Raw genomic sequence first — 24,841 nt, forward strand, 5'->3', positions numbered from 1 at the left:
TAGGTTTATTAGTCTGTATGATACCAATATCTTTTATCTGCAATATTTTCACCCACAGTATTTGGAGGAGAAATAACTTTAGATAAAACGCTTGCAGGGAAACTATTTATAGCATGTCCCAGATGCTTTCTTTTCCTTCTGTTTTTAAGAACTTTCGGATTGTATTAGACATCAGCACACATTTTAAAAAACAAAATGCTTTCCTTCAGATGGCGGCTCCTTGCTCTATGTGGTGCAGCAGCAGCCTCTGGGCTCCATCCAGTGGTCTGTTGTGGCTTCCAACCTGAGGGAGACCAGTTACACCGTCACCTCGCTGTCCAAAGGAGTCCGCTACGCTTTCAGAATCCTCACCTCCACTGGGAAGACATTGAGCAAACCGTCAGCCTCTACTGACCTGGTCCAGCTGCTGGACAGAGGTGACAACCATGAGAGAGGCGATACGTTTCCATAACTGATAGAAAAACACTTTCCCTTTTCAGATCTGAGTTTGTGATGTTTTGCTTTCATAACATGTTACAATCTTTCCCCACTGCAGGACCCTATTTGAGAAAAACACCAATTATTCTGGACAAACCGGACATTGTTTATGTGGTAGAGAACCAACCTGCAAGCCTCACCATCACACTGAACCACGTGCATGCAGTTGTCACCTGGAAAAGGTTAGTCCATCTATCTCTAGCAGCCCATTCCGGGGTTTTATGTAAAGTATAGTGTGAACAGAGTTCTCTTTGCACAAAAGTAATAGGGAATGCAATACTACAACTAAAGGTGTGCACAAGCTGAGGCTGAACTGATGAGCCTTTAATCTTTGTTTTAGTGCAGGGAAGCTGGTTTTAAAAACTCTCAGCAGCCAGAGCACACCCTCCCTTTTCTTTATATCATTAGGGACTATTTTATAAGTTGCGATAGAACTTGCTTAAGCTCTTCAGATGAAATTAAAGATGATTGAATCCAAAGAGGTTTCTTGGAGGGAAGCTTAGTTCTCTGTCTGCAGGGTTTCCGCTGCCTGCTGCTTAAGAAGATCCTTCCATGCACATGCAGACTTAAAGGAAAACGGTGGATTGCTAATGTGTAGCTCTCTATATCCTGTCTGTTTTCCCAGGAGGGGGGTGGTCTTGGTCAACAGACCGGGGATGTACGAGATGAGCATGCCAGACGACGATCAGCACACCCTGAAGCTCCAGCGAGTCCGGAGCTCAGACATTGGGCAGCTGGTGGTCACGGCCAGCAACCAGTTCGGCAGCGACCTGTGCACACTTCAGCTGGCTATGGCAGGTCGGTTTGGTTCAGGAAGAAGCACACATGACACATTTATCATTTCTGATTTAATTCAAAGCACTTGCTACTTGCCTGGCAGTAGTAAATGACAGCAAATGGCAGATGTGTGCAACTTATATTGAGCTTCAGGTTTCACAAATCTAAATAAAGCTTCTCCTAAAATGACTCTGGCAGAATCCTCATGGGGCTTGTGCATCTATTTAGATTACTGGGACCATCAGGAGGAACATCATAGTATATAGTATGTGTAGTGTAGTATAAAGTGGTATTTGAGTGAATGATTTAGTCCATGATCATTTGGGGTTCAACTCCAATTTGTATGTTTAGGGAGATTTTCATATCCTCGTCTGTCCCTGTTTTTCTTGTTTTCTTCCGTAGTGGCTCCCAAGTTTGAAAACATCATGGAGGATGTGGAAGTGCACATTGGGGAGACGTCACGATTTGCGGTTGAAGTTGAAGGGAAACCAGACCCAGATATCATGTGGTATAAGGTAACAAAAGCTCAATATCAGATAAGGCTGGTTCCTTTCTATTCGCCTTGGCACTGAAACGACTGTAACCTGAAAATTGTTGTTGTTTGCAGGATGATGTGCTTCTCTCCGAGAGCAGCCACTTCACGTTTGTGTACGATGACCCAGAATATTCCCTAGTTGCCCTAAACGCCCGCCCCGAACACTCCGGTGTTTACACCTGCACTGCAAAGAACCTGGCCGGCTCCAACTCCTGCAAAGCCGAACTCACAGTCCACACAGGTCTGCAAACACACTTTTCACGAGACAGAACTACCTTAGTCAGAATACAGATTCATTCTCAAACAGATTTGATTTAAAAATCATAATGATGGTGATATAGTGAGAAAAAAAGGTTGACCCAAAGTCATTTCCCCCCATTTTCCGTTGATCCATTCAGTTTATATTATATCCATTTGCTGATGCAGCACACCGCAATATAAACTGGTTGCTGTTGGAAATTGCACTGCTAAATCCACACCATATGGGCGGGACCACCAGGTGTTTGGAGACTACAATATGAAACCATCTGTCACTATGCTGGCACATGTACAGCCAAACACACACACACACATAATGATAATGGCTATGAATGCTCCCTGCAGAGCGGAAAGAAGCAGCAGAGCCAATGGAGGACGAGGGAACCATTCTGAGGAAGATGAGGCGCTTGACGGATTACTATGACATCCACAAAGAGATAGGGAGGTGAGTGTGTGTGTGTATGGCTGACCGCACACTCATGCTATCACCCTTCACACCCATTGAGCAGCAAGGCTGGGTTCTGCGTGGAGCGGGGAGTCGCTCCTGCTTAGCAAGGGTCGACAGGCACGAGAGATGAGTCACCAACTTGAGTGCAGCGAATACATTAGCCGACAGCTCATTTTTTCCGGTCGGGCTCGGTGGAGACAGGCATTACCGGGAACTGTAGAGCATTGGGAATGACACAAGGGGGCAAATGGGAACATCTGGCGTCCAACAGATGGTTTGGGAGGGCAGTGAACTGGTATAGATGTTTGATTTCTTCTCACAAACACTACAGAAACATGGACATGGTGTGGTAATTATAAGATGGCAAAGAGTATGTCATTCTGTAATTGCTGGAAAGGGGCAAAACTACCGATAGTTAATAGCTTGTATTGATTTTTACAAAAACAGCTCAGCACCATGTTTTGCATAATTGGTCCAGGAATCCACACACAGCATTCATCTTGTCCCTAGAGCTCTAGATTTTAAACAATGGTGTTGTACATGAATAATACAGACCCTGAGCTCAGTCAATTATCTTTGAGTCCCTACATGGTTCAGAGGTTTCTCCCAATTTCTTCCAAAAATACGAGTTATCCAACCGATACAGTATCTCAACTTACACGTCACCCCCAACCCATTTCTCATTATAGTCTGTCCAACATTTAAAGAAATAGAACTTTGTTGACTGTTTGAATAGGTGACATTCTTTTGACTCCACAAAATCAATTAGATTTTCTGTCTCCATTTTTAAAGAAAGGTCTCTTTCTCTTTTGAAAGCTAGTGTGTGACATTTGAGCTGACATTATTTTGTCCAGACACTGTTCACAAAGGTCAAGAATGCATTTCCATGCTGTAATAGTTATATATTTGGATCCATGCCCTATAATAAGGTCAGTCTAGTTGCTAACACTAACCTGCTTTCGAGTGTCAAATGTCAAAAGAGCTAGCAATCGTTCTTGTTTGGTAATATTTTAAACCCACTACCCGATGCAGGGGTGCCTTCTCCTATGTGAAGAGGGTGGTTCAGAAAAAGGGAAAGGAGGACTTCGCTGCCAAGATCATTTCTGCGGGAGGAAAGAGGAAGGCCTTGGCTCTCAGAGAAATGCAGCTGCTGTCGGAGCTGGACAACGAGAGGATTCTCTGCTACCACGACGCCTTCGAGAAGAAGAGCGTGGTGGTGCTCATCACAGAGTTGTATCCTTTCAGTGTCAGTTCTTCACCTATGGTAGGAATGACATACTTTATCATGCAGCAATCCCTTCACACAGATTGACGACGAGCAAACATGTTCATAACTCTGCAGTAGTGTTTAAATATGATCTAAGTGCTCCAAAAAGCATCTCAAGGACAAAAAAGATCCAAAGCATTAATCCTTATGTCTCCTTCAGTCCCCCGGAGGCATGAATGAAGCGCAGCAGAGCTCTTTCTCTGTGACTCATCGCCGACGAGTGGAATTAGCGAGAGATAGCATGCATGGGAGTTTTGCTCATTTATAATTCATTTCTCGTGGACTGTGCATTCGAGTCACACCTCTTGTCTCCTTTCCTCAACTGCTTGTGTGAAGATGTCACGAGGAGTTGCTGGAAAGAATTGCCAAAAAAACATCCGTGAAGGAACTGGAGGTTTGTGTGCTTCTGCTCCCTGCATTGCGCTATCATTACGTAACGTGACTGTGGAGCTCATGCTCTTGTGTTTCAACACAGATCCGCTGGAGTGTGCAGCAAGTGTTGGAAGGTCTTCGTTATCTTCACCAAAAAAGTATCGCCCACCTTGACATAAAGGTATCGGTCCGCCCCACACATGGTGCTGCATCAATTTATTCTGGATTTATTTATAACTGTTTCCCGTTCTAGCCAGAAAACATTTTAATGGCCAGTCCCGGGAGTGACCAGATCCGAATTTGTGACTTTGGTAACGCCATAAAACTGGAGCCTTCTGAGGAGTACTACAGCAAATATGGCACGCCAGAATATGTCGCTCCAGAGATCGTTAACCAAACTCCTGTCTCCACGGCAACGGACATATGGTGAGCCACCTGTTCTCCAGCACGGAGAAGTGAATACACTCTGCAGGCACTACCTTGTTATTGGCAACAAAATGAAATCTCTTTCATGTTGTTCCTCTCTGTATTCATCTGTCCTGCTCTCCACAGGCCCGCTGGTGTCCTCACGTACCTCTGGTAGGTTACATAGATCTACATTTTAAAACAACCAAACCTTCTCGTCTGGTGATCATGTGTTACTGTGGGGGCTTTTTTTTCAGCCTGACTGGTGTGTCTCCTTTTGCCGGTGAGAATGATAGAGCCACTGCCTTAAACATCCGTAACTACAATGTGGCGTTTGAGGAGAGCATGTTCGCTGACCTCTGCAAAGAAGCAAAGGGATTTGTCATCAAGCTTTTGGTGGCAGACAGACTGTAAGCATATTCTTCCTAACTTTTACCATGAACAAAAGTGAAATGTATATGATGTTGAACCACAGTTGTTTCCTTTAACAGCGTCTAAACTCTTATTCCTCGTGTATATTTGTCTCTTCTAGGAGGCCAAGTGCTGTCGAGTGCCTTCGTCATCCTTGGTTCAAGGTGAGTCGTCATTTTGAAAAGATATATCACCCAGCCTCTAACTTTTTAATGTGTCACATGATCCTCCGTATTTTCTCCACTGAGGATTGTGGCTTTTTTGTGTCTTGCAGTCAGGAATGAATAAAAGCATCAACACAGCCATGCTGAAGCAAGTTTTGTCGAGACGGAAATGGCAGGTAAGCCAATCAAAATGTATTTAATTTGTGGAAATGAAAGACACCGAGGGCTGATCTGAAATGAAGATACTATCTCACGATGTCCTCCTTTGTATTTTTTCAGCGTTCCCTTATCAGCTACAAATCCAAGATGGTGATGCGTTCGATCCCGGAGCTTTTGAATGAATCATCCAACCACGTCTCCATTGCTGTGGTGCGGCACTTGAAAGAAGGAACCCCTCCACCCTCCTCTTCCTCCGACTCAGATGCAGATGTGGATGAGCTTCCTTTTATACCTATGCCGCTCTCTATGGTCTTCTCTGGCTCCAGGGTCTCTCTCAACGAGATCCCAGGGGACGAAGATGCTACTGCCTGGCCTAGTGTTGCTGCTGATGGCACGAGGAAAAAGGACAACATGGAGACGGAAGGTACAAGAGAAGAGGTTAAAAAAAGCATGAAAGATGAAGAGGAAACCCCTGATGAGGAAAAAATTGATCAAACTAGAAGAGAGCCCCTGAAAAAAGGACCAAGTGTGGAGATGGACGAATCGCAGACAAAATCCAGGCGGGCAACCATGAGGAGAGGCAGCTCTGCTGACTCGGCACTGCTTCTCCACATAGACCCAGAAGAGGGAAATGTAAAGCAGGAATCGGAAGAAAGTAACAAGAGCCTTAAGAAGGCTGTTTCCATGGAACTGCCCAATCGCAGCCCGAGCCCCGGGGGGACCAAGTTAAGCCAAGAGGATTACGCCCTGAAACTGGAACTGATGAGGCAGCGGTTGCTCAGGGGAGGAAGCGCGGACAAGAAGATGAGCGGCCTGCGAGGGCCCTTGTTTGAAACGCTGGGCATGGAAGATGAGAGGCGGACAGGGTCTCTTGATAGGAACGTGAGGAGATCCAGAGCGGGGCCATCAACTCTCACCAGAGCAGCTTCTTCAGAGACTACTATAGAGGACACGCCTAGGACTAAAGTTTTCCGTAAAAGCTCCTCCTTCACTCAGGGTGATTCCGAGCCCATGCCCCTGCACCGCCGCTTTGGAGCCCCCTTAGAGATCCCCTCAGTTGGCAATGGTAGCATAGAAGGCAAGAAGCTACAGGAGGCAACGTCAATGTCCGCCCTCACAGAACAAACAACGCTGGAGTCTAGATCGGCCACGCCTACAAAAAAGACTTCCTTTATTCTCCCAACCCCAGGAAGAATGGACCAACAGAACAATGTGAAAGAACGAACGGATTTGCAAAGTATGAATGAGAAGAACATGGATGAGATAACAGATAAAAGGACCAAATCCCAGTTAGAAAAGCCAGAGGAAGTAGAATCTGATTCCAAATCTCCCTCTGTAATTACTCCTATAATTGTGATAGAGGAGGATGATGAAGATGAAGAGAGGAAAGAATATCCAGAGTTGCATATAAATGAAAAAGGTACAAAGGCAGAAGAAAAGAAACCATCATCTGCATATGCAAGTGTTTTTCAAGCTGTTGCAGGGCAATCTCACTCATCTGAAGAGGCCAAATCCAAACAACCCGCTGCTATAAGACCCACAGAATTTCCGACATTACCTGAGCACCCCGCAGTGTTCGCTAAAGTAGCAACTGCCGATCGATCCCCCAGTGTTATTTCCACATCATCAAACCCTGATCTCACTGCTGCGGCCCGCCAGCCTGTGCTCAGAACAGACATCAAAGACATCGACTCTGAGGAGGTCTTTGAAGCGAGGTTTAAGAAGCGGGAGTCCTCTTTGACCCGTGGCCTTCGGAAACTGACCAGAAATAAATCAGAGGAGAAATCTCCTCTGCTAAACCGGAAGGGGGGCGAGGCTGGGGAAGAGGTTTACAGGCCGGGGCCATGGGGGGCACCTGTTGAAATGGTACCCAAAGGTCTTCAGGAGAAATCCAAATCGGTTCAAGATTTAAGAGAAGGCGATAGGGAAACGGGCCTCAGTTTAATCGGGAGGTTTTCCTTGCGGGCCAAGAGGTCATCGTCCGTTGATAAGAAGGGTGAGAAACCAAAGGAAGAAAAGCGCCAGGACGGGCAGGAAACGGCTGTGAGCAAGAGGGTTTCATGGGCTGTGGGTCGCAGCAAATCCCTGGATACAAAGACGGATGAGAAAAAAGCTGACGAGTCTTCAGTTTCTGCTATGAGGCGCAAGTTTGAGTCCAAAGTGGCAGGAATCTCTGCCAAAATAAGGACCCAATCAGAGGAGAGGAAGGACGCTGGGGGAAGTCAGAAAGAGCTGGTCCAAAAGGATTTGAAGAAAGTCAATGACTCCCCAGTCCTGGCAATGCGGCATAGGTTCGAGAACAAAGTGGCCGGAATCTCCTCGAAAATCCGCAGTCAGTCTGAGGAGAGAAAAGAGGACGAGGAGGGAAAGAAGACGCCCCTGTTCACCCGCCATCGTCATTCCCAATCCGAGGGGCGAGGACTCAAAGGAATGGGCATCCCAGAGAATCAGCTGGCCAAACAGACCGGCTCCGCAGCATCCAAGGAATCAATTGAATCCACTTCTAGCATGCATTCCGAGAAAGCCTCAGAGACCGAAAGGCGATCACGCTGGGACAGGTGGGGTCTGAGGGGAAAGAAAGACAAAACCCCCTCTCAAACTGATCTGCCTTCCTCCGTCCCCAAAGAGGAGGGTTTGTCAAAAAGCCAGCAGTTCAGCCGCTCCGCTTCGGATTTCGCCCCCGTGTTCCACATCAAACTGAAGGACCACATCTTATTGGAGGGGGAACCTGTCACTCTTACCTGCCTGCCAGCAGGAAGTCCACCTCCAGAAATCACATGGACCATAGGTGTCTGACTTCCATCCTTACAAAATATACAGTTTTGCTTTAATAAAGTAGCTGCTATTCAGTTGCTTACATTCTCTTTGTTTTCCAGATCGGAAACAGCTGGTGGTGGATGACCGGATCAACCTGATGTCCCACCCAGATGGACGGCAGCTGCTTATGATCCCAAAGTCCAGTCGGAGGGACGCTGGAGTTTATGAATGTGTAGCTACCAACCCCATAGCTACCATCACCACCTCCTGCACACTGTGCATAGCTTGTAAGTATCCTATTTACACTGTAAGTATTGAAAAAGAATACATCACCCACAGAATAACCATTAGGATATCCAACGATCAGCTGTGTTTCCTTGGATTATTATGGAAACTGTTACGCATGCCTTCATGGTGGAGAAAAAATAAGAAACACTGAAGAGATCTTTGGACGAATTTAAACCAAAAAACATCCTTTTTAAAACTTTGCTCCATTTTTTCAAATCTTTCTACATTATGGAAGCATGCAAGGCAGTTTGTTTCAAGATTCACAATCACACGGTGTGGATAATTGATACACTAGCGATGATTGTGTGTGACGTATTCCTTGATTGTTGTATAGAATGAGGTAACTGTGCTGCTGGGAAACCTTATTAATGAACCTCAACTGCAAATGGAGGGAGTTCTCTAACCAGAGGCTCAGCTGCTCTATTCTATCTCTATTCCTACAGTAATTATCATCATGAGTTAAGCTTTACATAATTGAGTTTTAATTTGCGGGAAGAATGGTATGACTATTTATACAATTGGAATGAATATTAATGTCAAAAGAAGAACTTTACAGTAGATTAATTTAGTGGATTTTCGTCCCTTCTCATATTCATCATGTAATTGGGAACAAATGATGCTTGCTGTGATTTTAAATGATCACACTCAAGACTGCAGTCCTGCCTCTGCCAACACAGTGTGTGATGAGAACAACCGTGCTTATATTCTACCCAATAATAATGAGACTTTTGTGGCTCCAGTTGGAAAATACGTTTCTCACACGTCGGTTGAAATCCATTGCTTTAGAACTTTATTTGTTATTGCTTTGGATGTGTAATATTTCTAATCTATTACTCTGATGCCATTTGTCTCTCCTTGATAATCTCATCAGCAGTGTGAGAAACACTTCAGACAGCTTATTTGGTCTGAAGAATAGCCTCTATTGTTGATGCCGGTCTACAGGCCTAATGGTAAATACATTTGCAAAAGAAGGAATAACACTATTTGTGTCAAGTCTGGTTTGGTGTGACGTCAAAACGTTGTCTGGTTCTATTTTTGTACCCTGGGCTCTATAATGCGCCTCCTGTCTCTTCTTCTGTGGTGTATTGAATCTCATATAGTGAATTTATGCCAGTATTCAATGTAATGTGTGTCTTTTCCCGCAATTGTAGGTGTCCCAAAACGTCCAGGGACTCCTGAAGTCCCCCAGACATACAACAACACTGCCTTGGTGCTCTGGAAGCCGGCAGACACCAAGCCTCCGTGCAGCTACACCCTGGAGAGAAAAACCGAAGGTGTGCAGTTATTGTCATTTGACAAACCAATGATGTTCCCCTCACTGCTTTTGGGTTTAATAATTAAGCAGCATTCAATATATTGTGAAATGCTTTACTGTTATTTGGTTTGTGACGCTTTTGATGGCATAAAAATGACATTTTGGGATGTATGATTGCCAGTCGTAGTCGTATTTAAGCTCCTAAAAGATAGGTACAAGTATTTGAAAAGCTTTAACAACATTTTGGCTTTATGTGAATAGTCCTCAAGGAAATACATTTCCAAATTTGCGGACAGAGAAAATGAGTTAGCCCATGAAGGAATAGTGAATCTACAACATTTTGTAGTCATTATGCAAAACTTATCATAAAGTCATACAAGCTCTGGAGTAGCAGCCTTGGAGTTTGTGAATATTTATTAAGCTTTTTGGTCTGATGGATTTCCGTCCGGCATGTATTGCCATTTAATCTCTGCCAGGCAGCACTGATGTAGGTACTCACAGAACAATGCGTCACTACCTCATTTCCATTTTAATGCGGGTCTCTTTCAGCAGGCCTGCATAGCAAATAAGGTACGATGACAGGCCATTACTCAGCAGGCAATCTGAGCCTTAACTTGTTAGTATATGCAGAACATTTTACCTTGTGTTTCAATTCAAGCCTTCAGTCTTCATCCATATGCATGTACAGATATCTATCACTTTGGCAGCACTGCCATCTGGTGTTCAGATTGTGAACTACAACAGTTATTTGCTATTCAAATCGAAAATATAAGATTAGGGTTTATTTTCTAATTTCTCCCCTCAAGAACTATCTTTCCTCTCTTAATAATTTCCTAACTATTGATACATTATATTGTTTCCCCTCTGCCCTACAGGTGATCCCAACTGGCTGACTGTAGCCACAGGAGTGCTTGACTGCTACTACAATGTCACGGACCTGCCACCAGGGGGCGTGTTTAGGTTCCGCATCGCCTGCATCAACAAAGCAGGACAAGGACCATATAGCAACTCCTCTGCTCCAGTCAGCCTGGACTCAAAAGGTCATTAAAACACAGTAGACATGTACATTACTGCAACTCATATATCTATAAACAAACACATTGTAATTCCTGTCCCAACCTGTGTCTGTTTTGACAGCTGGAGGAGCTGCGCCTGCTGTCGCTGTGATAAAGACGGTCCCAACTGCACCTGAACCAGTCGTCTCTTCCTCTGTGACTGTGCCTCCACCCAAGTCGCTCCAGAACAGCGTTCCCAGGATAACCTCCACCATCCCTTCCACCTTCACCTCTCCAACAGAGACCATCTGCCCTGCTACATCCCAGTCTAAAACAGTGGTCACTCCCACCCCTCCGCCCTCTCTGCCTTCCAACGCTCCACTACAATCTGAAGGCGCTCAAAAAATAAGCTCCTCTCTACCCTCTTCACCCCCAGTGAAAGCCCCTCCACCCTTTGTTCTCCCCAAACCCCAAAGTCCAGTGAATGTGGTGTCTCCTATGACTCAGAGTCCACCCATGTCCCCGCTAACAGCTCTTGTAACACCGCCATCAACACCAACCAAACCAGCTTCTGTGCCCACATACGCCCCCACCACCACCATCACAGCTCGTGTGATCCCCACTCCTGTCTCCTTTAGCCCACAAGTGCTCCAGGCTTCCAGCTTGAGTCCCTTCAGTGAGGGGGTCAGCACCCCCACCAGAGGCACCCCATCAGGACGCACTACGCCCTCCACATCTCTACGGCAAGGGGTCCCACAGAAACCCTACACCTTCCTGGATGAGAAAGCCAGGTGAGACCAATACTGACCTTTTGGGAAACAGCAGAATAATGGTTCTTTATTTTATCTTATTTATCTTATCTAACTATAGTATAGTATGCGACTATCTCTGTTTTGTAAACTACCCGTTGCACCAATAAAAAATGAGATGTCATGAAAACATTACATTCAAAATGAAGGGTAATAGTTAGAAATGTGTGGGGTTTTTTTAACCAGGGGTCGCTTCGGAGTGATCCGAGAGTGCCGCGAGAACTCGACGGGTAAAATCTACATGGCGAAGATCATTTCCTACAACCAGGAGAACAAGCAGGACATACTGAAGGAGTACGAGATCCTGAAATCCCTCCACAACGAGAAGGTCATGGCTCTGCACGAAGCCTACGTCACGCCGCGCTACCTGGTGCTGGTGGCGGAGTACTGCACCGGCAAAGAACTGCTGTACAGCCTCATAGACAGGTAGGGGGAAGGGAATAGAAACACATACTGCAGTATACATAGCTTTTTACACCAGTGACTTGAGCAAACGACTTTAAATTAGAGCTAATTGCACTTTTCTTTTAGTAGAACTAATAGTAATAATAATAAAAGTGCAATTATAAAGCTGATGGTCAGTTATTCCCCAGGGAATTTCAAAAATTTGAATTATTATTCATTTAACCCGGGGAAACTGCTAATTATGTCCTGTGCATACTTTTCCACTCATACATTTTGATCCTCCTCATTGCCCACCACAGGTTCCGTTACTCCGAGGACGACGTGGCGGGTTACCTGGTGCAGATCCTGCAGGGAGTGGAGTACCTCCACAACCGCCGCGTCCTCCACCTGGACTTAAAGCCTGACAACATCATGGTGACCAACCTCAACGTCATCAAGATTGTGGACTTTGGAAGCGCTCAGAGCTTCAACCCGCTCAGCCTCAAACAGCAGGAGTCAGGAGCGGGAACACTGGAGTACATGGGTGAGGACAACGACCTCTACTGACTGATTGAAAGTACAGATGCTGTTCATTTGTGTAGTTTTATTATATTATGTATTTCCTTCCTCTTGACAAATCTGAACCTAGCTCCTGAGGTGGTGAAAGGCGAAGTGGTTGGTCCTCCTGCAGATATTTGGACTGTTGGAGTTGTCGTCCACATTATGTAAGTGAGACGTGCATTTACAATCACAAGACATTAGTGTAAAGTATTGAAATATAAGTAGATGGCTGGTAGATAATGCATTATCCTTACAATTTATGAAAAACTGAAGCCATTGTCCGTGTTTACATCCAGGCTGAGTGGTCGTCTGCCCTTCGAAGATAAAGACCCTCTACAAGTGGAATCCAAAATCCTAGTGGCAAAGTTTGACCCAACAAAACTGCACCCAAATGTGTCCCAAAGTGCCTCTGCTTTTCTCAAGAAGATGTTGAGCAGCTACCCATGGTGAGTGCCAAAAAAATGGTCCTTTACACTTCCTGTTAGAAAGAAAATGTAACATTATTGTGTGTGTTTTTCCAGGGCGCGTCCGACTACACGAGACTGCTTCACCCAGGCCTGGCTGCAGGACTCCTACCTGATGAAGCTGAGGAGACAGACTCTCACCTTCACCTCCGGCAGACTCAAAGAGTTCCTGGTGGAGCAACAAAGCCGGCGCTCGGAGACCACCACCAAGCACAAGGTGATGCTGCGCACCTACCAGAGCTCCCCCCAATCCCCGGCGCCTGGGACCTCACCGCATGTTCCCAGCCCAAAGTGAGATGATGGGGGGGAAACGCAGCACCACACACGAGACAAGGGTCTGTCATAAAACCCCTCAGTGAAACATGAAAAATGTCAGGCTGAGGTTAAGGCAAAGAAAGCTGGATACATCTTAAATATCCAAAGAAAAGACAGGAGTCCAAGTGTTATTTTAGGAGAATTCAACATTCAACGCTAAAGAGATTCTGACTTGATGAGTTGGTGAAGTTCAGAACCGCTCAGAAACCGGTAATCCAGTAAAAGGACACGGGATGTTCTTCGCTTTTCTCTCGTTGATTGCACAATTTCTTAGTCACATTGTGAATTCTGAAAGTACGGATTTTGGTTTAGATGGGTCTCCAGATCAGCCTGGAAAACCCTTGTTTATGTCACTTTTTTTAGTAGTCAACAACTCATGTGAATGTACCAAGCTGCTAATTAATTTTTGCATTTACATTTTAAAACTCAAAACCAAAAACATGTTTTTTTTCTCTTGAAATTGTTTACTTTTTCATGTTAATTTATTTGCATGTGTGTGTGCGTGTGTGCGCAAGCATTTTTGACTTAGCATCGAGGCAAAAAAATCAAAATAAGGAGTGTCTTTGTGATTGGTGTTAAAATTCACAAGTTGAAAATGAACTCCTTTAGGGTGAGCTGGGAGTTTTTGGTACAGCTTCTTGTTCTGTGGTTAAAACTCATTTTATGAAACAATGAAAAGCAGTCTGTAATGTAGATAACATTTAACTTGGAAAAGTCATACACTGTTGAATTGCTGTGTTTCTCAGTATTACCCGTGGTTGGTCAGGTTATTTAAATCGTGATCACCCAGTCAGTGCCTAAATTGGATTAATATCCAAACTATTTATCTTGTAAATGTTTCTCCATTAGTACTCATTCACAAATGATGAATTATTTCAACAAAGCAAAAATTTGACTGCAATATTTGACTTTGCAACATACACACAGTACATGCAGTCATTGTAATAATAGAACGTCTTGTGTATTGCTCTCACAGTTTTCCTTTTTGTATGAATTTGGATGGTTGAAGATTTGTAAATGTACCAATTTGCGGTGTTTATATGTGGAAAAAAGTTGAAGGTGTTTTTATGACATAGTATGTAATAAACTATTGATACAATTGGGAATATGAACTTTTTCTCTCTGTGGAACAGTTTTGGAGTCTTTGCATTTCCTACTTAGTGTCAAAATCTGATGTCTTTGTAAAGTGTGTGTATTCTTCCTTCACCTAGCATTAACCTGATACTACAAAGAAACATGTCAACACAATCACAGGGAGGGCTGTCTTAAAAAAAGGAAAACCTATTGGAATAAAAATACATATTTAATAAAGAAACCATATCTTAAATAGTAATAAAACTCCTTTTTTCTAACCACACAGCCACACATTCCCCTGCTACCGTATTTTGAACGAGAGACAAATGTACGCCAGGCAAAGAGACGGCACTTGTGCGACGCTCCCTGACTAGAGGCAGTTTCAAGGGGACCCAAACTGGGCGTTTCTGTACCGCTAACCCTACTTCTACAAAAAAGTTTTGCTGTTCGGGAAGTTTTTACTTACATTAGCCATTATAAAAACAGCTACAGTAGTACATACCCACATATACATAAACGGGCCGGTAGCAAATGTGGTGTAAACTGCGTGATTATACACTGCTGTGCTGCGTAGTGTCACAGAAATACCCGTTAGCTAAAGTTAGTTTGTTTTGCTATCTGTAGCCTCATAGTAAATTACGTAAGGCTTATTTAAATGTCATGGTCGCGTAGTTTAACACTCTTCCGGCAGAACAGGCTACAAAAATACCCAACGTCAGCAGTGTAAGTGGCATAATACATGTTTTTAAGCAGTATATTTGACTATTATACGTCCTGTGCGGCTAGCCTTCGAGCTAAGCTAACTAGCTAAGTTTTGGGTAACTTTGTACTACAACTTTAAGGGACCATCAGCAAACTTGCAAGCACCATGAGTGGGAGGGTTGTCCGCAGCCATTGCCTTACTGCGCCACTTTAAGTGAAATGGGAAGCCTTGAAACCTCCATGTTTGTATCTTGAAATTGCGAGCGGAGTTGAGCACCATATTGAATCAAAGTTGCCATCTCCTTGACAAATATTTTATTAAGTTTCACAGTTCAAACTTTAGCGTGTATCCGACATCGGACGTGTAATGGGCGCACTGTAAGATACTTTTTGCGATGTTTCCCGGGGCGCTTCGGTTTCTTTTCCGTACATGTTAAGTGGTTTAATACACCGAGTCAGCGAACCATCTCTAACTTCAAAGTGTGAGGTCAGCACTGTGGATCAGACCTAGATGTGATGGACAATCCGTCTTCAATAATCACCCAAGTCAGCCGGGATGAAGAGGGGAGTAAATCCGCTGGGGAGAAGGGTAAGTCTTTATTTTTGTCCCGGTTGTGTTTTGCACTCATGCACCCCCCTCTCTCTCCCCCCCCAAAAAAGTTTTGCAGCTCGGTGAGTGAAAGTTCTCGATCCTCAATTCAGACCGTGCTGTGATGGGATTTACTTCAACAACTTTTGCACTTGTATGAATAGCACAATTAGTAAAGTGGCCCAAAAACAAAGTCACAGCAGTAAAACTGTCACCGTTTTCACTTCTGCATAGATTAAGGCTGCGGCCCTTTGGCCAGTGATGAAAGTAAAGGAAGTGACGTACCGATGCTTGATTTAGGCAGCTATAATACATAAATGCAAACATGGAAATGTCCCACAGTCAGCACAAACCCAATAAAAATCATGATCAGTTATCGAAGAAATGATCAAAAGTAGCAGTACTATATTCTAATAAACATTCGTTGCAAGTGAAAGTCATGCATTCAAAGTCTCCTGTGGAAATGTAATCTGATATCTGTTTAAAATCACCTTAAATACAGTGGGGGGGAAAGTGCATTTCAGGATCATGAAATGGATAATGATTACTGATCAATTAAAGATGGTAAGTGGGAATCAAATCTGTAATCACTTCGTATACTATTGCTGGATATTTTAACCTATATTACTATTATTTATTGAGGATTCATATTTGACATCAGCTTATCATCTGAATCTATAAAGTAACTTGCAACTGCAAAGTAGCATCAACCGAAAAGTCAGACACTTAGCTGTATATTCATTTCACTAAAGTATGTGCGTGTGATAGTTGAATGATTTTATCCTGAGAATGCGAGTTCTGTCTTGCTGCCATGGTTTTAGGTTCTGTGTGTTTTATTACAACGCCGCTCTGTTTACCTCACAATTCAACAACGAAGCTGTAAAATGGAGATTTCCTCATTGTAACACTAACTTCATCAGATCTCTGTTCACTAGCATGCACTTCTGGCACTGCTGCTGTACACAAGCCAAAGAGATGCCACAGAGTGTGTAAACACAGGTTACTCAATAATCCACTGACCGATGTCTCGAATCATTTCCTGCACGCCACAGTAGTATACACAGTCTTTGTCACTTAAGACACGGTCGATATGCCTACATGGCTGTGATGCATTGGCCTTCTTGTGAATGTGTGGCATAATCTATTACCTAACCTTATCTACACACTAGCTTTTGTACATGCTTCCTCACCGCATGTCTCTGTGTCCTGCATGAAAGATGGGACATGATGAGCACCATCGCTTCTTCAAATGGAGAGAAAACATTCAGTTTCTCTGAGACTCGATGAAGGTATCATTTTTGGTCGACTAAAGTACTATAGCTTGCACTTTTAAAGCTTTTGAGAGTTAAACATTTGCACATTAATCAGACGTGTGGCCATCTTTGATGTGGTATTTTGGTGTTTCTCAACGTCACGGGCGAACAAGGTGTTGCTTAAGATACCGAGTCATTTCATGTCACCACGGCTGATAACATCTGTTGTGTGTTTAGAAATTCTCTAACCTTTTCAATTTCTAAAATCCTTTATTTTGAAATGGAATACATCACTTTTTTTTATCTTCAAATGACATAGCAACCTCACATGAGTAGTCTCTTAAACATAGGCCTAAAAATAGGGTCAAAGGCCAGGAAAAGTGGAATCCTTTTTGAGCAGTTGTTGTCGTTTGCCAATAATCCACGCTGATGCATGCTCACATGTCACCTTGTCAGTCAAAGAGGCGGATATCAGCAAAAATCACTAAAAGTCACTAATCTGCATGAAACTGCTCCGTCTCTTGCCCTTAAAAAAAGTCCTCTGCAATCTAAAGAGCTTTTGCATGCTGTTCCTTTTTTTAAATTAGAGTTGTATTATCCCCTGAAAGTGTAGCAGCTGTTTTAAAGGCCATTCAATTCAAACAATTAAACTTGTCTTCCAGATTAAAGCACATTTCAAACATGTTTCTCAGCTGTCAAGGAGGCAGAAATGACTAAGAGTAGGAGCGTCGATTACAGGAAATTATTAAGGCTTTTAAAATAACCCTGGGCTGATCGAATTATTGCACACGGATGTCCCGCATTGATAAAATCAGCATGTGAATAATTCCATGTTTATAAGTTACAGGGCAGGAGGTAACATGTTGAGGTAAGCATCTCTGTTTCAGGAATTGGGTTTGGAGCTGCATCTTGTGATATCTTATTGCTTGATGTTTATTCCAAGCCTATACACGCTTTTCGTTGCATTTTTGAGGTGTTAATGTCAAGTGAAAATGGAATGAATGCCCTGAGCAGGTTTCACTGAGACTTTATACAGCGTCAGACATCAGAAGATACACACCATGCAAAATGAGATGCTTGTATTTATGACCTTTTACGTGTCAAATTGGCAAGAATACAGCCGTTCAAAGCAATTTGATGCTCCAAAGCAGCTTCTAATACTTAAGATGGGTACATCAGCACGTCTGAAATGTATTAAAACTTAGATTTAGGAGTAATACAGCTAAATTGATATTGTTGATTTGATCATTTCTCAAGCCAAGGTTGTCAAAATATAATATTTAATGACACTATTTTCCAAAATGTGAGGATTAACTGCTGCATGACAGCAAATTACAATATCAACTCAGTGACAATAATTGATCACTCAAGATAATAGTGATAGTGGTAATAGTCAGGGTGAAAGCAAAAGTGAATGCTTGTCTCCTTTGCGGTGCTCTACAGTGCATTTAATCTGCATTTGAAACGTGTGCTAAGAACAAGACAATGACCATTGTTTGGTCTGCAAATGTGTACAGATTTTATAGGACTGTACGTACAATACACCTTTTCTGATGACTCCGGTTTAAGGAGCAGTCAGGGGGTATTTTCTTAGCTGAGCGTCAGCAGTATGTCAGCTGTACTCAATAAATGAGTTCCTTCCCCCTCTCCTCTCCCTTTTATCAATTAAAACCGCTTACACTGTGTTTCAGCGTTAGGGTTCGTCCTTTTTTCTGGTAAAAGCCGTGTGAAAAAAATGGGAGCCTGGAGGAGGCGAATAAGGGCGAGGGAGTGAATGCTGGAAATGATATGGACTCAAGGGAGTGAGTGAGGTCACTAGGGAGTGAAAAAGGCAATAGGGAAAGCAAAATGAATGCAGGACATGCGAGAGTGAATAATGTAAGACCCTTTATTTAGTTCACAGCTAAGATGTGTCAAAATAAACTATTTCTTCTTCCTAGTTCCTAGTTTGTCGGTATTAAAATCAATCAAATGAGAGACAAAGGGAAGAGTAAGATGTCTGTTTGAATTCACTATTGCATCAAATGGAAGATGTAAATAAAATAGATCAATACATTGAAAGGCAGCAAATGAAAACCCTGATTTGCCGTGACTCTGAAAAAGCTACATAGCTGTTGTAGCTATACTAAAACATGAAGGCAGCAGCTTCCTCCTCTGATACCCGTCTGTTTCCTTTTCCTGTTTTGGCCTGGGCCCGGCAGAGGCCAGCGGAGGGTCAGACAGGATTTGAATCCACAAATGGAACCGGGGGGGGAACGGCAGGGTTTGAATAAAACAGCGGAGAGAGACGCGCAGCGGAGGTTTGTGTGTTGGTAACACGGACACGTACGGAATGAGCGAGTGTGGGGGATATAGAGCCTGAGACAGAAAAGTGTTAATAGGAGATTTATGGGACAGGGAAATAAAGCAATTGGCTTGACAAACATTTGTGACACAATCTCAATGACTGACTTACATTTAAAAGGGAATGGTTAAAGAACCACTTGCTGAAAAACTGAAGAAAATAGAGTCTTAAATCCACATTCATAACCAGGAGTCCTTTATTGTCCCTACAGCGGGGACATTTACATTGCAACAGCAAAGGGACAGTGCACATCAAGTCACCTCGAAGTTTTGGTCCTCACCCTCTCAGGTTTATTGCACTATTGTCACTAAAACTGCTTTACAATACACATTAAAGAAACGTTGTACAGGTTGTTTTAAAGGAGTGTCTTTTAGTATACCTGTGGAGCTGCACAGCTGCACACTTCCTGCTGTGTCATAGTTTAGCGATCAACAGATAAGACTGCGAGAATAAACTCATTCCCTGATGCCAAGTTTGCCTGACAAGAGCTTTTGTTATGTAGTTTAAAAAAACAACCAAAGGCAGAAAGTTCATGTCACCTCCGATATGCACCCTATAGCTACAACTTCAGGGCTTTAGGGGGTGTTGTTTGCTCACTGTGCCGTGAAGACAGGAAAATAAGCCACAGTATTTTTTATAGTCGTTTTAATTTGCTGTTAATGGTTAACAACATTGTATTTGAAATAGATTATCTTTATATCCTGCTAACTTTGAATTCTGTCATGCGTATTTGTACATGGTGTTATCTGCGCAGGGCTCACAGTGCAGTTAAAGTCTTGAACGCTCATTGCTGGGGTTAGTTGGGAGCAACAGCTCGATGACCTCCTCTTCCTCTCTGCAGGCTCTTCCCCAGCTCCTTCCTCCAAGAAGCCCAGGAGCCGCGGCCTCTTCTCCAGCCTCTTCTGCTGCCTGTGTAGAGACCAGCCCGACCCCCCGCCGGTCAACAACAACGCCCCCCTGCTGGTGGAGGAGAACGGAAGCGTCTCCAAGGTGTGTTTACCCTCGTCTCACTCGTGGCATTTTTCTCCTGTTTTGACAGCAGTGGAAAGACCAAATCTGTGTTCAGAGAAAGGCCAGAACTGCATTTCGCTATTTTTTAAAATCTTGAATAAATACAGTGTTTTTCTCGATCCAGGTAAAGCCACTTCTGCCTCCAGTGAAGTCAAAAGACTCGGGAAAGATCTGTGTGGTTATAGATCTGGACGAGACGTTAGTTCACAGCTCCTTTAAGGTAAGGAAAGACTTTGATTTCTATATAACTTATGTTTCTATATGCAAATGTAATGGGGGAATTCAGAAATCTACAGACGCAAATAGACAAAATAAGTCGGATTAACACCTACGTGTTTATTTTAGATGCTATTGGAGCATATTCGTCTCAAAATTGAGCAGTGCATAAAAAACAATGCTTTCGCCTGCAGTGTCTCGCTCTCATTTCTTACATCATGCATGGACTTAAAGAAATGATTTGGGCTTTTTTTTTAAAGCAAAGGGACTGTAAAACACATAGTTGTCCCCTGTGAGCACATTACCTCATGTGATAGGTATGTTAAATAGCAAAACAAGTCTGTGTAAGGCCCACTTCTCCACATCTGGTTGTTGTTGGCTCTGCCGGTGACATTTTAGTCATCTATGACAAACGCCAAACCGAAATGAGCTGTTCCTCCAACCCAAATAAACACAGACGGTCCTAAATGCACTCAAACACACACATACACACACTGCAGACTGTTTGTCTCTACCTGCTTCTGTCCTGCAATAACACCACAGTGATATTTTATACGGTCGGAGGACAATTTTCTGTTTTAGAAAACAAGCCTGCAGCCATTCCTCAAAGTAAACAGGCTTTCTAGTGACTTGAAATCGCTGCTCAGCCATGTAGAAGAGGCGGATTATTCTACCCGAGGGGAAGTTGTTTTTCTAAGAAAGAAGCTCCATTTTAACATGAAATATATACAAGGTAAATAACATAAAACAGATACAAATGTGTGAATAATTTAATATACAATTCTCTCTCTTTTTTTTGTCCCTCCAACAGCCTGTGAACAATGCAGATTTCATCATTCCTGTGGAAATAGATGGAACAGTACACCAGGTAATGTTTGCATCACACACAATGTGTGTGTTGTCATGAATGCCTCACTGCCCCTGTGGTTGTTTTAACTTGCTGAGTGTAGAAGGTGCTGCTGGTGTTAAAGGGATTTGAAGATGGAGATGCTTGACACTCTGTGGGTCTGGGCCTGATTCAAGTAATCCAGGATAGGTTTGTTCAGACAAGCAAAGCCTATTCCGGATGACTTGGTTCAGGAACGCTACCCCTCAGCCTCCGACGCCACGGAAAGGAGGAAAACACTTCAAGGAAACAAGTCTTTACTTTAGCAGCCAAATGCTTGTCTCTCAGTGATCTATACGAGTGTCTTCATATTACCTTTCCAATGCATTGGATTAACATAAACATCCACGACTACACCTAAATTGTCCAATCATCGCTTGCAAAGATTATTTTATACAGAAAAGAAAGCGCCATGGTTCCTCTGGCAGTGAAGGTTTGTAGAAACATGTTTTATTTTGAAATTGCAGCTGCCAGTTTGAGACATTCCTGTGTTTTCCAGGTGTACGTGCTGAAGCGGCCGCATGTCGACGAGTTCCTGAAGAGAATGGGGGAGCTGTTTGAGTGCGTCCTGTTCACTGCCAGTTTAGCCAAGGTGAGAAATACTGCACTGCTGCCAGCTGCTGCTCAGTGTAAATAAGTACAGAACCACATTACATTACATTTAGGGTGAATTAAGACTAAAATTAAATAATTGCAGAAGCCAGTCTTGGATACAGAAGAGCAGCACTTCTGAAAGCTTGCATTGGATTCAAAAAGTTTAGAAACTGCTCTAATTTATGGAGGTTTTTTTATATTTGTTGCAGTACGCAGACCCCGTATCCGACCTCCTGGACAAGAGGGGCGCTTTCCGATCCCGCCTGTTCCGGGAGTCGTGCGTCTTCTACCGAGGAAATTACGTCAAGGACCTGAGTCGCCTGGGCCGCGACCTGAATAAAGTCATCATCATTGACAACTCCCCCGCCTCCTACATCTTCCACCCCGACAACGCAGTGAGTATAACACACAGCAGCTGAGTCATGATGTTAAAACAAACAACCTGTTGTGAATAACTTGCGTTTTCATCCAGGTGCCTGTGGCTTCGTGGTTCGATGACATGTCCGACACGGAGCTCCTGGACCTCCTGCCTTTCTTCGAGAGGCTGAGCAAAGTGGATAATGTCTACACGGTGCTCAAGCAACAAGGGACCGAGAGTTAACGGTGTTCTCATCTCAGCTCTGAACAAAACGGCGTACAGATATTAAAAAAAACACCCACACCGGAGAGGCTCCAGCTCTCACTGCCAACCAGACTGCTTCACAGCCGACCGAGCCTTCACCTCCCCAGTATCACAACAACACTTTCGGGAGTCTTCAGTGACTTCAATGGCGTCATCACTGCCACCTCCTGGTCAAACAGAAAACTCCTCTGAAAATCAGCTTGTAACTTTCCCCCTAGGAAAGCATGGATGAATGTTTTAGGACATTTCTGCAGTGTCACTGAACTTGCAAAGTTTGTAGCCATGAATCCTCTGGACACAGACTGGGTACTGGACTTCTCTCCTCAGTTCACAACATGCAGGATTTTGGTAAGCAGGAATCTAGTGAAAAAGGAATTTCCGGTAAAGATTTATGTACAAATAATCTTTTTCGGTCTTGCCATTGAAAAGAAGAGGGTGTACACGCACTGTAGATGTCTGTTTTTGAACAAAGTTAACATTCACACCCTAATTTTCTTCAGGCAGGTGATCCCTCTTTGTCATTTTAGTGATTTTAAAGCAATATGATCAAGTATTTTGGAATAATCATGACAGTGTTATGGATGAATCTGATGAAAAGAAATATGATCAGGAGTTTATAATTCACTAAGGATTGGACAGCACTTTATAAGTGCAGTCCCCCCTCTCAGTGCTATTGAACTGTGGGAATTTAGGTCAGAGAAAATCAATATACACGTCTAATCCATTTGAAAAAGTGTTATAAGTGGGAATAGAGCCCTATTAAACAAGCAGTAGACACTAATAAGAAATCAAACCATCTGCACATGACAGTGATAGGGCAGCTGATTTGGAAAGGTGGTTTAAAGCCTGATGGACAGCCAAAATGTGAAACAGTTGGCCCCAGAGACAGAAGGACCAGGTTTATTTCTCTGGGTTCTGTTTCTCGTTTTAAAGCCACTGACGAAACTTGAATTTCTCGCAGCATATACAGGCTGCTTTAGCGGCAGTATGATGCAGAAAAGGTCACAGTTTGGCTGGTCTTGAGCTTCAAAGTGCATTTTCTTTTTCCCTAAGCGGTACGCATAGGCTGGAAACTTGTTCAGGACTTTATAATAACATGTGTGTCGAGGGAGGAGCTGCCTTAAAAATGTTTCACATAGTCCAGAATCAAAGGAAAGATCCACACTGTGACACTTTTAATAACCAGCTATAGGTGACCTCTTTTCTGTTGTTTTGATGGATTCTGTTGGATTGACATGACAGGTGATGTAGTTCTAGTGCAGCTACAATTGGGTTAAATAGAGAACAAAACCTCTAGACAGTCAAAATACTGCTTATTGTTCACTCAAAACCACCAACATAAATAGAAGTTTATCAAAAAATAATGATTTGACGGTGGAATTTTCCTTGAAAACTCATTGACCACATGGGGTCGTACACATTTAAATTTGTATATTTTTTATAAGCTCTATATTGGTGATGTTGGTCCAGCAGCTTGTTTGAGCTGCGTTATTTTCCCCCTCATATGCGTTGACAATACCATGCGTTGACACCGATGAATGAAACCGTGGATTTGGCGAAGAGCGTCGATAGCAGGGACAGGGATGACAATTGAATCCGCCATTTAAGAGCTATCACATTATTTTTCTATGTTTAACAAATTCTTGTCAATCAAATTTCTTTCCTACATAACTGATTCCTTTTCCTCACCCAGGAGTGGTCCTCATATACAATATTTTGCCATTAGTTTTCCAATTGCGGAAATATTTTTCTTGCAGTTTTTATGCAAGACCTGGTTGGTTACCTCGTATTTTAATAGGTAATAAATGTATCAGAAACACCAGCAAATTACTAAAATGATAGCATGATACTGTTGTAGGCACATAACAGGGTTATCATTTTTGGTGTGTGTTTTATGTAAACCGTCATCACATATCTCAATTAGATTGCTATTGTTTTTTTTTATTCATTGGCAAACAGGAGTATTAATAGGAAGTCATTTTGATATAAAACCAGCGATGTGTCACTACAGGGACCCATTCACTGATACTGTACTTCTCACACATTCAGTAGATATGTATATTTTGTTTTGCACAATAATAAAGCAAACAAATGTTCATTAATATATGGAATATTCATGTTACTGTACTCATGATTGAATAGATGTAACCTTTAATTTTTCTTGACCTGTTTTATCATACCAAATTATATATGGACTGTATGTAATAATGTCATTTCCCCCGCATAAATGCTAAGTGAAAAATGGTCCAAGTCTTGTTTATTGATCAGTACTTTATTGTGTCTATTTTTTCTTTTCAATTTCTGAAAACTTCACACATTTCTTTAAAAAAAAAACTGGACACCATTAACATTATTTTTTAAATTCCCTGTTTTAATTTGACAACTTTTCCCCTGTTAATAATAGAGGGTGCTGATATATAACTAAATATTACTATTGGTGTCACAGCAA

General features: G+C 42.9%; 2 protein-coding genes across 2 annotated transcripts in view; both read left to right on the forward strand.

Moving 5' to 3' along the window:
• Positions 1 to 14,213, forward strand: part of spega (striated muscle enriched protein kinase a) — a 36,713-nt gene extending 22,500 nt beyond the window's left edge. The window contains 24 exon segments of the mRNA XM_063878106.1: positions 210 to 416; positions 536 to 659; positions 1,103 to 1,275; positions 1,657 to 1,769; positions 1,862 to 2,030; positions 2,393 to 2,492; positions 3,528 to 3,728; positions 4,099 to 4,156; positions 4,238 to 4,315; positions 4,388 to 4,560; positions 4,687 to 4,713; positions 4,797 to 4,949; positions 5,072 to 5,114; positions 5,225 to 5,290; positions 5,394 to 8,061; positions 8,150 to 8,317; positions 9,470 to 9,592; positions 10,449 to 10,613; positions 10,711 to 11,359; positions 11,564 to 11,803; positions 12,082 to 12,305; positions 12,411 to 12,486; positions 12,619 to 12,768; positions 12,844 to 14,213. Coding sequence (XP_063734176.1) covers positions 210 to 416; positions 536 to 659; positions 1,103 to 1,275; positions 1,657 to 1,769; positions 1,862 to 2,030; positions 2,393 to 2,492; positions 3,528 to 3,728; positions 4,099 to 4,156; positions 4,238 to 4,315; positions 4,388 to 4,560; positions 4,687 to 4,713; positions 4,797 to 4,949; positions 5,072 to 5,114; positions 5,225 to 5,290; positions 5,394 to 8,061; positions 8,150 to 8,317; positions 9,470 to 9,592; positions 10,449 to 10,613; positions 10,711 to 11,359; positions 11,564 to 11,803; positions 12,082 to 12,305; positions 12,411 to 12,486; positions 12,619 to 12,768; positions 12,844 to 13,081 — 6,386 coding nt within the window. The 3' untranslated portion in view covers positions 13,082 to 14,213.
• A 372-nt stretch (positions 14,214 to 14,585) lies between these two features.
• ctdsp1 (CTD (carboxy-terminal domain, RNA polymerase II, polypeptide A) small phosphatase 1) lies at positions 14,586 to 24,637 on the forward strand. Its single transcript, XM_063877526.1, has 7 exons — positions 14,586 to 15,466; positions 19,905 to 20,053; positions 20,199 to 20,294; positions 21,102 to 21,158; positions 21,676 to 21,768; positions 21,980 to 22,165; positions 22,243 to 24,637. The coding sequence occupies exons 1-7, from the start codon at positions 15,394 to 15,396 to the stop codon at positions 22,369 to 22,371; spliced, it is 783 nt and encodes a 260-aa protein (XP_063733596.1). The 5' UTR covers positions 14,586 to 15,393; the 3' UTR covers positions 22,372 to 24,637.
• Positions 24,638 to 24,841: the final 204 nt, after the last annotated feature.

The sequence above is a fragment of the Eleginops maclovinus genome, chromosome 24 (genome assembly GCF_036324505.1).
Source record: "Eleginops maclovinus isolate JMC-PN-2008 ecotype Puerto Natales chromosome 24, JC_Emac_rtc_rv5, whole genome shotgun sequence".
NCBI classification, from domain to species: Eukaryota; Metazoa; Chordata; class Actinopteri; order Perciformes; family Eleginopidae; genus Eleginops; species Eleginops maclovinus.

Bases quoted from the DNA above. Each gene is read 5' to 3' on its own strand.
- ctdsp1 (XM_063877526.1), top strand. From the start codon at position 15,394: ATGGACAATCCGTCTTCAATAATCACCCAAGTCAGCCGGGATGAAGAG. The intron at 15,467-19,904 runs GTAAGTCTTTAT...TCCTCTCTGCAG, and splicing joins TAAATCCGCTGGGGAGAAGG to GCTCTTCCCCAGCTCCTTCC. The intron at 21,159-21,675 runs GTAATGTTTGCA...TGTGTTTTCCAG, and splicing joins TAGATGGAACAGTACACCAG to GTGTACGTGCTGAAGCGGCC.